Raw genomic sequence first — 13,596 nt, forward strand, 5'->3', positions numbered from 1 at the left:
AGACATAATAACAGAGACAGCATGACATCTGCATGAAAGCAGACCCTGGACCACAGGAACAGGTGAGAGACCAAAAATCAATCCACACAGCTATGACCACCTAATTTTTCACAAAGGTTTCAAAGACATAACTGGGAAAAAAAAAAAAACAGCTTATTTAACAAATGTTACTGACAAACTTGTTATCTACTTGAAGAGTGAAATCAAACCTGTTTTTTTAGGGGGTGGGCGTGGGGGGTTTCTTGTGTACTGTGTATTCAGAAGCTGATTTCTGTGCCCAGAGATCTAGTTATAGTCCAGAAGATGGCATTGTCATGATTAACTGAACCACCTCCTTTATCAATCTTTTGTAAAGAATGTTCTCCAATTATCTCTGATAGGTTAATAAAGAGCTGATCTGCCTATGGCTAAGCAGAGAAGGCAGGACTTCTAATCCCAGGGAGAGAGTGTGGGGAGAAGGAGAAAGAATTGATCCTGAGCATAGGGTCCAGGAAGAGTTAGGATGAGCAAGTCACCAAGTGATTTACCACGAGCACATACATGTAGCAGAGCAAGCCAGGAATCTCAGACTGTAAGTAACACAGGACCTATGGCTTAGAAGGTTAGAATAGACAAAAATCTGTCCAGTCATATTGTTTGAAGCTTGTTAATAAACTTAATAGGACTTTGTGTCAATTATTTGGGAGCTAGAACAGGAATAGGTTTTCATTCCCAAATTACTGCCTACATTCACTCTGCATAAAAAAAAAAAATCACTTCAAACTCCATCAAAGATCTTAATTAAACACCTGAAATACTAAGATGGCTACAAAAAATTAAAGGGAATACAGTTCAAGATATAGGTACAGAAAAAAAAAAAATTTTGAACAAAACTTTATCAGCACAGGAAGTGCCCACAGGAAATAATAAACAGGATGATATAAAATTAAAATGCTTTTGAACAGCAAAGAAACTATTAAGAGAGTGAAAAGTCAGACTACAGAATAAAGCAATCTTCAGCAGCCATACTTCAGACAAAAGGTTAATAGCTAACTACACATGACAACAACAAAAACCTACAAAAACTAAAACACACATCACTGCACAGATTCAAAGTGTTTCACATCCATAGCAATCAGGAAAAAAAGCAAATTAAACCTACTTTGAGATTCAGTGTCATCCATAAGAAATGAGAGGACAACATATACCAATGATCCCTTTTTACAGCTAGTGGAAATTTAAAGTATGCATAGTCATTACGGAGATCAATACGGAGGTTTCTCCAAAGCTTATGACCCAGCAACTGCACGTCTGAGCATATACTCAAAGGATTCTCTCTCCTACCACTGTGATCCCTGCACGTTCACATTCACTGCTGCTCTGTTCACAGAAGTTAGGAAACAGAATCAATCTAGATGTTCATCAATAGATCAATGAGTAAAGGAAAGCTACACACACACACACACACACACACACACAAATGAAATGCATTTTATTCAGCTGTAAATAAAATGAAATTTTCAGAAAAATGGACAGCTTTAATCTTGGATTCCAAATGATCTAGTAGATAAGCCTCTGAGCAAGCCTATGAGAGATTATCTAGACCTTAATGGGGGCAGCACCATTTAATTGGCTGGTATTAAATAAAGAGAATCGAGCTGAGAGTAAGCATTCTCAATTCCTGACTGTGAGTATGAGCAGAGAGGGGGTTACACAAGGGCACAAGGAAACTTGGGAGTTATACCTGTTTAGCACCTTAATTTCATATTAACCGGGAGTAATCAATAACTTCCTAGACTTTCACTGTCCCAACTTTTAGCACTCTGGATCTACACCCTCTGCTAGGGCCTTCCAACAGCAATTCTTGACTTGATTACTTAATTTGCTTTGCCCAATAGAACAAGTGGAAAGTTGTTGAAAGCCACCGAAACAGCATGTTCACTGTGACTTAACTTCCTGCAACTAGCTTGTGCTAGCCCGTTGAAGGATGACCAGCCATACGGAAGACTCACGTCAAAGATAATCTGGCAAATGCTCTAGATGGTTGGATCAAGACGACTTAGAAAGAGCTGCCTCTATCAGCCCATAACTGAGCAAAGACACACGAATGAGCAATAAAGGGAACCTGATGACCTGTACATTTGTGAGTCCCTTCTGGTTTGAGCCATTGGGTTTTCTTCATGTTTTGCTTCCAATGACTTGGCTAACTGAACATGGCAGGATCATTTATTTACATAAACAAAAGCAACAAAAACACCCAAGACAAAGAAGGATGCACCTCTCCTCTTAAACCAGCCAACAGCTACCTGCCTATCCTTCACAACTAGACTGCCATCAACTCCTCTGGGAAGCTTTCCCAGGTCTGCAGACAAGGTGAGAAGGCATACTCAGTTTGCCATTTCATTTGCTCACGCTCCTATCACTACTTGCCCATACTGTAATTAGATGTTTATTAGTGAATGGATTATGATTCCTTAGGCACTCATGACTGTACCAATCACCTAATTACGGTGATGCAACACAAAACAGGCCCACAACAATTACTTTTACACCGAAGAAACAAATCTTAAAAAACAAGCTTTTGTTGGGTTGTTTATGACTTTAATCCCAGCACGGAGGCAGCTGGATATCTGTGTGTTCCGGGCCAGCCTGGACTACAAAGCAAGTGCCAAAACAGTCAAGGATGGACTCCCTTGTATCTATAGAAAAGATACAGAGATAGATACATAGGTAACGCTTAATACTCAAACGTTGTCTAACACCTCTAGATCACTATTTCTCGAAGTGTATCATGGGAAACGTGTATCAAAATCAGAATCTGCAGAGGCATGTATTTAAAAACACAATTCCCTGGACACTTTCCCTAACAAAACTACAATTCCTAACGTTGTAACAAGGAGGAGGAGAGTAGCCTCTAGGAAGTTACAAATAAGTAGTCGCAGTAAGCAATAGTAAGCGCACTAAATCACTTTCCGTCAGTAAATTGCAGCGTTGTTCAGAACCTGAGTACTTGGAACTGCTAACTGAATGTGGAAAAATTACTCTCCCAAGAAATGATTCTGCGTCAGAAGAAAAACGGGAGTTGGGGATTTTCCAAGGAGGTGTGGCTTCTCAGCGAACACGTTTACAAAAGGTGGTTTGGGAAGGAAAGACAACCTGAACCTTCAGAGCAGGGGTCAGGGATGTATGAGGGGAGAACACCTGAGAACTGGGCTGTGGACCCCTAGGCCAGCCAACAGTCCCGCGACTAAGGCGCGGAGGGAAAGGACCCGCGGGGCGTCCTCGGGTCCCCGCGTGGACGGCCGCTCTAGGTGCGGACCGGCAGGACGTGGCTGGCTAGCCGGAGTGACAGAGGGTCCCGTCAATGGCAGCCTAAACGAGAAGGAACCGGGTGCGAGAGGGTGCCGCCGATCCCACCTGCATCAAGCTCCAGCTGGTAGCAGGGCAGCGGCTCGAGAGACAGCTTGTAGCCCTCGAAACGGGGATCCAGCAGGGGTCTTTTCACCCGCAGGGAGCAATTGGCCGCCTCCATCGCGTTCCCGGATCCCAGCAAGAGAATCAATAAAGCTCTTGTTGAAAGGTCCGCGCTTCACTCCTAGAACTGGGGCTGGGAAGCGGCGTGGTTCCCATCCCAGAGGACTCTGCGGCGCCACATCTCTTCTGGGAAATGTAGTGTCCATGAGAAAGCTGGCTCTGTTGCATGCTGGGAAATGTAGTTTTCTGACACGCAAACTCACGCCAGTTAACCGACTCTGGACTTCCCTACCCAGAGGGCTGAGCGACCAGAAGGCGGCCCGCGCTAAGTTGAATTCTCACATTATAGGCAGGGTGGCCAGATCCCGCCCCGGAAATGCGTGGTCTAGCTTTCTGTGTGCTTAGGTGCCCGAGCTACTGAGGGTCTAAGTCCGGGCAGCCGAAGAGTGTGGTAGGTAACGGTCGTCAGCGCAAGGGTCATTTCGTCGCTGGGAAGGGACGGCCCTCGCCCGCGGTGATGGTGGTGAGCTATGCCCGTGGTCCTCAGGGCCGGGACCCGGGCCCAGCCCAGGCTCCTTTCGATGTGCTGTCTTTGGTTAGCTTCCCCGACCCGCGCTCGCGGGCCTGTAGGGCTCTCCGACAGGGCGTGCTGCTGGAGTTGGCCTGGAGCCAGTCCTCGCTTTGTTTTCTGGCTCCTCCCCTCCCGCCTCTCCAGCTGTCTCCGCCGGGGTTCCTTTTCCCCAAGAATGTCAGAACTGGGAGGGATTCCCTAGCGCCCGTGTTTTACCAGTGAGAAAACTGAGGCCTTTAGGAATTAAGTGACTTGCCCAAGGTCACTCTCCGTGGTTTTAGGGGCCAAGGCGAGACGAAGTTTTGCCGTTCTGGGGTATGGCACTGTCTAAACTTTTGCAGTTATTTTGGAAATGTTAAGCCCAACTAGAGAAGTAAAGCGTTGCCTAGTTAGTAACCGTCCCCGTTCACCTGCTTCGTGCGCAGTCCGACTCGACTCTGACAATTAATTCTTTGTAGTCTCGAGTTTTCATACAGACAAGACAGGGAATTTCAAGAGTAGACGTAAGTTAGTGACATTAAGTAGGAAAACATTAACTTAAACCTGATTTTATCTTAAACTTTTAAATGGCAGAAATGCATTCAAAAGTTAACCTTGGTTTTTTTTTTTTTCCCCTACATTGGCTGTTTTTATTGAAAATGCAGAATTTCTCAAAGACTAGTTTGAAATTTGTTTTTTTACTTACCCTTTAGTAATAAGTATATTTGTGGGCACAGAAACCCACAGGTAGGGTAGTAGTTGTAATTCTCTGTAAATTTTATTGAAGAGTAAAGCACATAGTCTTACTTCATTTTTCATAATGGTATCTTTTTTATTAGTGTGCATACTATGGCTTTCCCAAAAATTGGATGCAGTTAAGATGCAAAAATAAACAGCAGTCACAGATTAATGTACTATTAAATAAGTTGGGGTTCTGGTGTCCAAATACCTGGCTTTACATTCTGTCTCTGTGCCTCAGTGTTCTCATCTGTAAAATGGAATTGTGTCATTAGAGCAAATTTGGGGGTTAAGTATGCTCAGTTTTAGGTACATAAGTGCTTAATGGTTTTATAATAGTAGTTATTCCAAAAAATAAATAAATAAAGAGCTTATGAAGGGAAGGGAATTGGGATACAGGAAATAATACTAAGAATAATAATATCATGTAAGGTACTTGAAATTATCATCCTTTCCTTCTTATAATGTTCAATGTGGTAGGATGATTGTCTAGAGAGGACTTAGAAGGAAACACTTTTCTAAATATGATGTATCTCAAAATGCATGTTGATGTCCAGGTTAGCAAGATGAACAAAGATGCGCAGATGAGAGCAGCGATTAACCAAAAGTTAATAGAAACTGGAGAAAGAGAACGGTGAGTAATGAATTGTATCAATAAATTAGGTTTTACCATCTTTAATAATTATATTGGAGGAATTTCAAGTGTCAAGGGCCAAAACATATCTGGAAAGAATTACAGAAAAGTAAAGATTATCAGAGTTTCTATTCTTAGCATCTATAGTAGTTTGAATCAGCATTACAAGATTTGGAAGCGTCGTATACAAAGATAAGCAATCAATGACACTGCTAAAAAGCATTTTTAACAAAGTGGAGAAGAGACAGCATAGACACAAATATCTACAGCTGGAGAATATTACCCAGGTTTTAATATAGAACTATGTTTAATTACCTCGGGCTCTTAACTCTGGAGCAGCATGTACTGTTACTATTTTCTGAAGGACTTTGTTCCTCTTAATATTCAGTTATGTGTCTTCAAACCCAGCTCTTGTGTCCACCGCCTATTATGGTCTTCAGTGTGATCAACACTCCATGACAGAAATACCTTTGTATTCCCACTGTATAATGCTGTGCTCAAAAACCTAAGTTAAGGGCAAATGTTTAAATAAAGGGCTGAGAACCAAACACAGAAAGGCTCCCAGAGCTGGGTAATCAAATGTACAAAAGGAATGTCAGGGACAAAGGGATCCATTTTACCTGGAGGTGTTTAGGTAAATTTCAATAATAAAAGAATTTCACCTAGGGTGGAAGAAGAATGAGCAGTTCTCAGGTCAAAAAGGGAAAGGATGGTCTAGGCCGCTGAATTTTCAGCCAGAGCTTTGATAAGTACTTACCTGATAAGTGCTCGGGAACTCACCATCTAGGGAAAGTGAGAAAGCTTGTGGCTGGAGCAGTATACAGGAGTATGTATGGATTGTTGTGTAAGAATTCTGTCCATTGAAAACATACTTGAGTTTCAGAACTATTGACCAATGGAACTCCGTAAGCCCATCTAATTAAAATATGGAAGATTTGAAGACTCTGTTTACATCACAGAGTCCAGGCACTTAGATATTGTTGCAAGATGTATCCTTTCCTCTCTCAGCTCTGCTTTCCTCTTTGTTGTCTTTATTCTCAAACAGGCCCTACCCACAGGTGGCAGAGATTAGCAGTTCCAAATTTACATTCCACCAGCTCAGAGTACCTATCTCAGCAAAGAGCCTCACTTGATTACCATCTTGCTTAGGTAATAGGCAAGTTATGCTCAGCCTTGCCCAGGTCATATTTCACGTTACAAGAACCTTGTCCAGATTTATACAGGGAGAATGACACAATACTGTTTGCTTGTTTTCCTGCTACAGAGCAGAAAACTGAGTGCCTTATTTGCAAAAGTGTATGTGCCTGCCTTTATCTTTGGATAATGGGAATTAGTGAGGATTTTTGGAAAGGAAGTGACTAGGTTACATTTGTAGAGATGCTATTCTATCAGTGTGACTGTAGATTTGAAGAGATAAGGATAGATGGTAGAAAAATTAGTTAGAAAGATGATGGGGTGAAGGTAAAAAAAAAAAGCAAAAACGGAAAGGAGCGCATACTTGTATATTTTTTCAAAATGGAAGTCGTCCATGTAAAGAAAGAGATACCAGATTCTGTGCTGGGATGTGTGCAAATAGTGTTGATAGTCTATGCTTAGAGAATTGCGGTTTTCTGTCTTCTTCCTGTCTTCTTCGTGCAGTGCCTATCATGTGCCATTCTCTCTTAGTTGCCCAGGATACATATAGTAAAACCTTAATTCATGGGACTTACATTTTAATGGCAGGAAACACGTTATAACTGTCTAATATGTCACATGGTGATTCAGAGTGCCAGAGAAAAAGCAGGGAGGGTGATGTTTTAGGCAGAAAAGTAAAGCATCTGAAAAGACAATAGAGGAGTATGACGGAATGGGGGCTCCAGTACCCACAGTTTTAACATAAACTTACCTGAATGTGCTATCTAAGAAGAAAAATAGGTAAAGGGAGAGGAGATAGAGTCATGGTAGCTGAGGAGAAGGCAGAATTTGTCTTAGAACTTATCCTGGATAAATTGGGAAGGCACTGGAAGATTTTGAAGAGAATGTTATGCTCAAGGGAAGAGTCAGGGAGCGGATGTCTTAAGTTAGATCTAAATTCAGACAAGGAAAGGCAGTGGAACTAGGTTACTCTTGGGCAGAGAAACATTTGAATTCTAGGTAAGCATTTTAAAACTGAAATTGAAAGATTTACTCATGCGTTGGAAATGTAGCAAGATGAAGGATATTCCCAAGTTCTAACCCAACAAACCAGAAGAATGAGACGGTCATTTTGAAAAAGAGAGAGTAGGAAAGAATATAAAGTTGGTTTTTGGCTCTTGAGATTGAAAAACCTAATAGGCATCAAGGTAACCATACTACATAATGCTCTCTGAACGAGAGAGGGAGAGGGGAGAGATTTGCAAGGAAAAAGCTGTTTTGTTTAGGGTGTGACACATTTAAGCTGAGAAGTAATTTCAGTTAAGGATTTTGAGTTTACACAAATAGGTAGGGCAAAGGGGTAGCAGAATATTTTCTTGGTGTCACTCATTGGTAGCATTTTCAGCACTAAGAACAAAGAAAGTCCTGCTGATTAAATGACAGTGGCCATGTCATTGCTGCAGTATGGAAACGGGGCAGCAGAAGACTGGAGCTAGTGAATGCATTTGGAACCCGAAGATAAATGAGGACGAAATTTGGCTTTTGTAACATCAGAAAACTAAGTAATGAATGACTCAGGATCAGACCATAATTAAAGTGTGGGGACGGAAAGCAGGGAGTTTTTAGTTGAACAGTTTGTACTAGTACATTGCTTCAGACAGTCCTATCTAAAGCACCTTGCCTCGATTAATTTGAAAACATTTCCTTTTAAACAGCCTCAAAGAGTTGCTGAGAGCTAAATTAATTGAGTGCGGCTGGAAGGATCAGTTGAAGGCACACTGTAAAGGTAATCACTTTCATGGAGATAAGCTGCTTCTGTTGCTCTGAACTGGGTTGGTCTGGGAGCCATTAGAAGAAAGCATAGTTGATATCCTGCAGTGTAAGTACTCAAGCGCCATCTTAATCAAATGGAAATTGAGTACTATGGTGAGAGTTTTCTTCTCAGTGATATCCTTAGACTTCTGAATTTTTAGGAATTTTTCATGTATTTTGCAAAAGTGAAGCATGAGTTCTGAAGATTCTCTAAGATCACAATATGTACTCCTTTGTTTTTTAAGTAACCTTATTATTCCTGATATAATTTACCATAATACAGTGAGGATTTGGTGGTTGCTAGATGTAACTGTCATTTGTAACAATGTAGTCAGGGAAATAAACTTACTGTAGAAAATGTACAATTAAAGGGCGTTTTTTGTTTTCCTTTTTTTTTTTTTTTTTTTTTTTTGGTAGATATTTATATTGCACATGCTTTTTATTAAAATGAAGCCCTTTTCTGGCTCAACTTATGGTATAGTGAAATTCTAGATATTTTTAATGAGTTGTCTTTATATTGCAATGTTTTCTACAAGTAAAAATAATAGACTATGTCAGTATTAACTATAAGGAAGCATTGTGATGTGTTAATAAACGGGAAGCTGAAATCACGCAAACCTGTGAGACTGCATTTGGCTTTCCACCATGTACAGATGAGTAATCTTTATCCCTCAGTTGTCTCACCTCTGACCAAGGAGATTTTGTAGATATTTAAGTTGTAAAGCAGCTAGCAGGGTTCTACAAATGTTGATTGTATTCCCTTCTCATTTCCTTTGGTCCAGCCTAGAGAAACAAGCACAGTAGCTCCATACCCTATTTTGGCTATAAAATCATAAAGTAGACTCAAATAACACATTTTGTTTCCTTGATACATTTAAGGGTAATGTGATTACAGTAAACTCTGTTCAGGTCCAGCTTTTTATAAAAGATGGATTTGGCACTATCCAGTTCTAATTTACCCTGATATTACAGCTCTTTATTTGCTTACGTTATTTAGCTGAAGTATAAACAGACTGTCTATAATCTGGAGATTAATACGTTCATGAGGCTATAAATTTTCATTAAAAAAGAAAAAAGTTTCCTCTTTTTATTTAAAGACCAATCTATACTCTAAAAACATGATTTTAACCCTTCCTCTATGAAAATCTTTCTTACAGATAATGATTTTAAATGATATGATTTGTTTTTTGCTTTTGCATAAGAGGTAATTAAAGAAAAAGGACTAGAACACGTTACTGTTGATGACTTGGTGGCTGAAATCACTCCAAAAGGCAGAGGTAAGGAACACAAATTGTCAGGAAACAGGCTGTTTATAGGGAAAAAAAAATCCTTTCCAAAATTCTGGAGTTGTTCCTGTGGGGGAAGTTGAAGAGCACAGTGGACTGAGTAACACATGAGATGATAGGTTAAGTCCGCACTTCAGTGTGCCTCTTAGGTTGATGATTGGTAAGGCAGATGAGTTTTAACATGAGATCTTCGGTACATGCCACCTAAAGCTAGCATTTATAAACTTTATTAAATATGGCCTGATTCCACCTAAATATTAATAATTCAACATTTATTCCAGTCCTGAGTCATTATCCTACTATCTCTTTCCTTATTAAAAATAAATGAAAGTCTGTCTTCTTGGTTGTCTAATTAAGAATTCGGTAATTCACGGTGATACATATTTAAGACTTAGAAGTTAAAGCATCTAAATTAGATGAATTATAGGATGTCTTTACACATCGCCACAGTCAAAATCATTCGAATATAAAATAAATGTGTGAAGATTACTACAGCATATGAATTCCTGTTGAGAAGGAATTATAAATCCCCATGGTCCTTTTTCTTAAAGCTTGTTTACAACTAAAAAACAAAATTCTTTACAACTACGGCTCTGGAAAAATATTTGTTCATATGACTTTATACATTAAGCTAGTTCTCTTTGATTTCTTTTTCTATTTTTAATTTGTTAACATTGTTTAGACATCCTGTTTCTCTTTAAACATTTTCATCTTAGATATGTTCATGTCTTGTACCTTGCCCATTGGTATCCAGTAAAATTGACTGGTTTTTGAGATTATAATTACTATACTTCTGCCTTTGCCATTCTTCCCTCTTAACCTTCCCATGTGCCCCTCCCTACCTCAAATTAATAGCTTCTGATTTAAAGAAAAGTTTCATGAGTTTTTGTATACATATATAGATTCATTTAGCTACCACCTCAAGAAGGCTAGGTATGACCCGTAATCCCCTGCCCCCCACCCCATATACAATAAAAGTTCTTTTTTCCCCCTGGGCTGGAGAGATGGCTTAGAGGTTAAGAGCACTCACTGCTCTTCCAGAGGTGCTGAGTTGAATTCCCAGCAACCACATGGTAGCTCACAACCATCTGTAATAGGATCTGATGCCCTCTTCTGGTGTGTCTGGAGAGAGCACCAGTATAGTCGAATACATAAAATAAATAAATCTTTAAAAACAAAAATTCTCTCTGGCTGTGTTGATGCTTTTGCCGTCAGACTATCCCAAGGTAACTCGTTAGTCTGGTCTAAATAGATTTATCAGTGTGCCTTTGAATTTTCAAATGGACTTGTATATATCCCATTTAAAGAGTTTCCCCAGGCTTGATGAGCTATGTGTTTAGGTATTAGATGTTAAGTCTGATATTTTTATCTTTTTATTTTTTAATTCAACCATGACAGTTCTGTGAAATCCCTGTATTAGTAGTCTTTAATAAAACATCAAGTCAAATTCACATGTGATCCTCAGAGTCTTCTTAAACTGATGTTTAATTTTTATGTTTCAGCCCTGGTACCTGACAGTGTAAAGAAGGAACTCCTACAAAGAATAAGAACATTCCTTGCTCAGCATGCCAGTCTTTAAGGGTGAATTAGAATGTGTTGGTCTGTGGATTTATTTCTGAAAGTAAAACTTGCCATAATTAGAAATTGATTTCCCAAAATAAAGTCCTTTTTTGTATGATGGTATACAGTTTTCAGTAATGATGTATACATTGTATTGATTTTTCCCTAAATGTGTTATTTTAATAAATATCTCATGAATGAGTTTCAATTTTTTTTTATTTTGGAATAAATGGGACTCTGTTTATTACTGATGGCCTAGAAATGCTGAGAGAAAAATGCCAGCAGTTCCTATAATCCAGTATTTATATGTGTGATTCTTTGTGCTAACGTCTGAGACACCTTTCTGGGTTGTCTACAGATGGTTTGTTCCTCTTTGGAATCCTCACATTTGATGACTGTGATGCTCCATCTTTGTACTATAGGTTGTCTTATTTCTTATTTGTTATAAATTCTGAGGGTTAGGACTGGGTCTTACTTTATCTGTATGTGCCTTCTTTATGCTTCAACGAAATTACCATCTAGTAGAAGACAGAACATTTGCAAGCTGGCTGCACACCACATTCTCTACTCATCCGAACTCTGAAAGCAGAATCTCTAAATCGCATCCCCATATATTGAGGTCAAGAAAGAACTTTAATGGGAAATAATCTCTACCAATTAGCTTTTCTCTGACATCAATCAGGATTACCAGATCTAATGGACTCTTGTCTATTAATGTGACCTTTGACACAGAATGATTATGTTGACCATCTTTCCACTTGGAACGTTGCATCCCCCTCCTCACACTGCTTCCTACCATTGGAAGTCCTTGCTGGTTTTTTTGTGGAATACCTTTTGCTGTTATGTAACTTTTAAGTAATGTTTTGTTGGACTTTCTGGTGAGTCCTCTGGTTAACAGTATGTTTTCCCTGGCTGAATCCCAGGAGGTGAGTGACCATGCTTCAAATATCAACAGATTGACATATGCTGAACGTTCTGAACAGCCAGACTTCATTCTAGCCTCACTGCCCATGTGCCCAGCAGTGGGCCTACTTCTTCGGATAGTTCACAAATAACTTTAACCATACTTTAAATAGTAAGATTCTCCCCTAATAACTACCCATGCTTTATTCCTTATTCATGGGGTCTCTCAGATACAAATGACTCAAGATGAATATTAATGCTATTTCTGAAGGTCGGAGGGAAGGGACAAGATTACTTCTGAAACACCCTTAGTTTTACTGCAGCTGAGGACCAGCTATAAACTTGTATTCTCCTTTCTGGCCCTCCTAAGCCCAAGTGATTGCAGTGACTCCTCTGTGCCTCCACTATCTTCCTCACCGTTTTCCTGCCTATGTGGCCTTATGAAATTCAAGTCTGATCATTTATTCCCCTACTTAAAATGTTTCAATACTGGATGAAATTCAAACTCAGCATAGGCCCCTCTAAATCTAGCATGTATTTCTCCAGTCTGTAGAATCCTTCAACATACTAAATTCTTCCATGCCTTAGTACCTATCAAAATTTTAACATCTAAGAAGCCCTTTAAGTCATTGTATTACTACCTTCCCTTCAGAGTTCAGCTTGAGTTTTTAAATGTTCTGACAGTCCCATGATTTAAATTCCTTTTCATTGATTTCTTTTTGGATTATTCAGACAGGCTGTCCCTGTATAGGTCAGCTGGGCCTCAAACTTCTATAGCCCACACTGGCCTTGAGCATGAATCCCGAGAGAGTTGGGAGTACAGGGATGTTAGTACATCTGGAGGGGAGGGTACAAATTCATTTATGATTCTCATTTCTGAAAGGATGGGCAAGGCAATGAATGAACTGAGTGAGCACTACAGGAATTGTGATAAAATAGGTACAGTTGAGAAAAGGGTTCATTGTCTACACTTAATGTCATGAGTTTAAATGTCATTGAGTCATTTACATAACTATATATTTGGGTGTTGAGACATGTACACACAAAATCTTTCCAAAAGTAATATTTTGTTTCAGTTTCATACTGTTCTAAAATATTGATAGAATTTTTATTTTGTTACCAATTATGAAAAAAATAGTCTTACATGGTACCCAGAAAATAATAAGGGGTAGTTCTTCGAAATTCTGTACATAGAAACAAACCGAAAAGGCTTATAACGATACTGTTTTAATATCCCAAAAGATTTAAAAAGTGACATTTGGGAATTCCTTAACAATGAGAAAAATAGCCAAGTTAAAAATGCTTTGTAGAAATTTAAGGTAAGAGTATAGATTTGGTTTTTGAAAGTTTTTTGCTTTTAATGTTTTTTTTTTTTTTTTTTTTTTTTTTTTGGTTGGTTGGTTTTTTTTTGTTTTTTTTTTTTTTTTTTTTTTTTTTTTTTCTTGGTTTGTTTTTGAGACAGGTCACATGTAGTCCAGGCTTTCCCCATACTTGCTATGTAGCCTAGGTAAGCCTTGAATACCTGATCCTCCTACCTCTACCTCCCA

At 39.2% G+C, this 13,596-nt stretch overlaps 2 protein-coding genes across 3 annotated transcripts in view; one reads left to right on the forward strand and one right to left on the reverse strand.

Annotated features, from left to right (window-relative positions):
* Positions 1-3,629, reverse strand: part of Nudcd1 (NudC domain containing 1) — a 43,991-nt gene extending 40,362 nt beyond the window's left edge. Inside the window, exon 1 of the mRNA XM_034516321.2 lies at positions 3,397-3,629. Coding sequence (XP_034372212.1) covers positions 3,397-3,511 — 115 coding nt within the window. The 5' untranslated portion in view covers positions 3,512-3,629. The remainder of the gene's footprint in view (positions 1-3,396) is intronic.
* A 163-nt stretch (positions 3,630-3,792) lies between these two features.
* Positions 3,793-11,347, forward strand: Eny2 (ENY2 transcription and export complex 2 subunit). Of its 2 annotated transcripts, none has more exons than XM_034516323.2 (5): positions 3,793-3,904; positions 5,299-5,375; positions 8,204-8,274; positions 9,503-9,577; positions 11,089-11,347. In XM_034516323.2, exons 2-5 carry the CDS (start codon positions 5,308-5,310, stop codon positions 11,163-11,165), a joined length of 291 nt encoding a protein of 96 aa, XP_034372214.1. In that variant the 5' UTR covers positions 3,793-3,904; positions 5,299-5,307; the 3' UTR covers positions 11,166-11,347. The 2 variants fall into 2 exon arrangements, with proteins under 2 accessions (XP_034372214.1, XP_034372213.1); XM_034516322.2 differs by having other exon boundaries at positions 3,824-3,976.
* The last annotated feature ends 2,249 nt before the right edge of the window (positions 11,348-13,596 follow it).

This window comes from Arvicanthis niloticus, chromosome 13, assembly GCF_011762505.2.
Source record: "Arvicanthis niloticus isolate mArvNil1 chromosome 13, mArvNil1.pat.X, whole genome shotgun sequence".
Taxonomy (NCBI): Eukaryota; Metazoa; Chordata; class Mammalia; order Rodentia; family Muridae; genus Arvicanthis; species Arvicanthis niloticus.

What these genes read in the sequence shown, in the direction of transcription:
- Eny2 (XM_034516322.2), top strand. An exon ending in GAAACTGGAGAAAGAGAACG is followed by an intron (nt 5,376 to 8,203) that starts GTGAGTAATGAA and finishes CCTTTTAAACAG; the next exon opens with CCTCAAAGAGTTGCTGAGAG. An exon ending in AATCACTCCAAAAGGCAGAG is followed by an intron (nt 9,578 to 11,088) that starts GTAAGGAACACA and finishes TTTATGTTTCAG; the next exon opens with CCCTGGTACCTGACAGTGTA.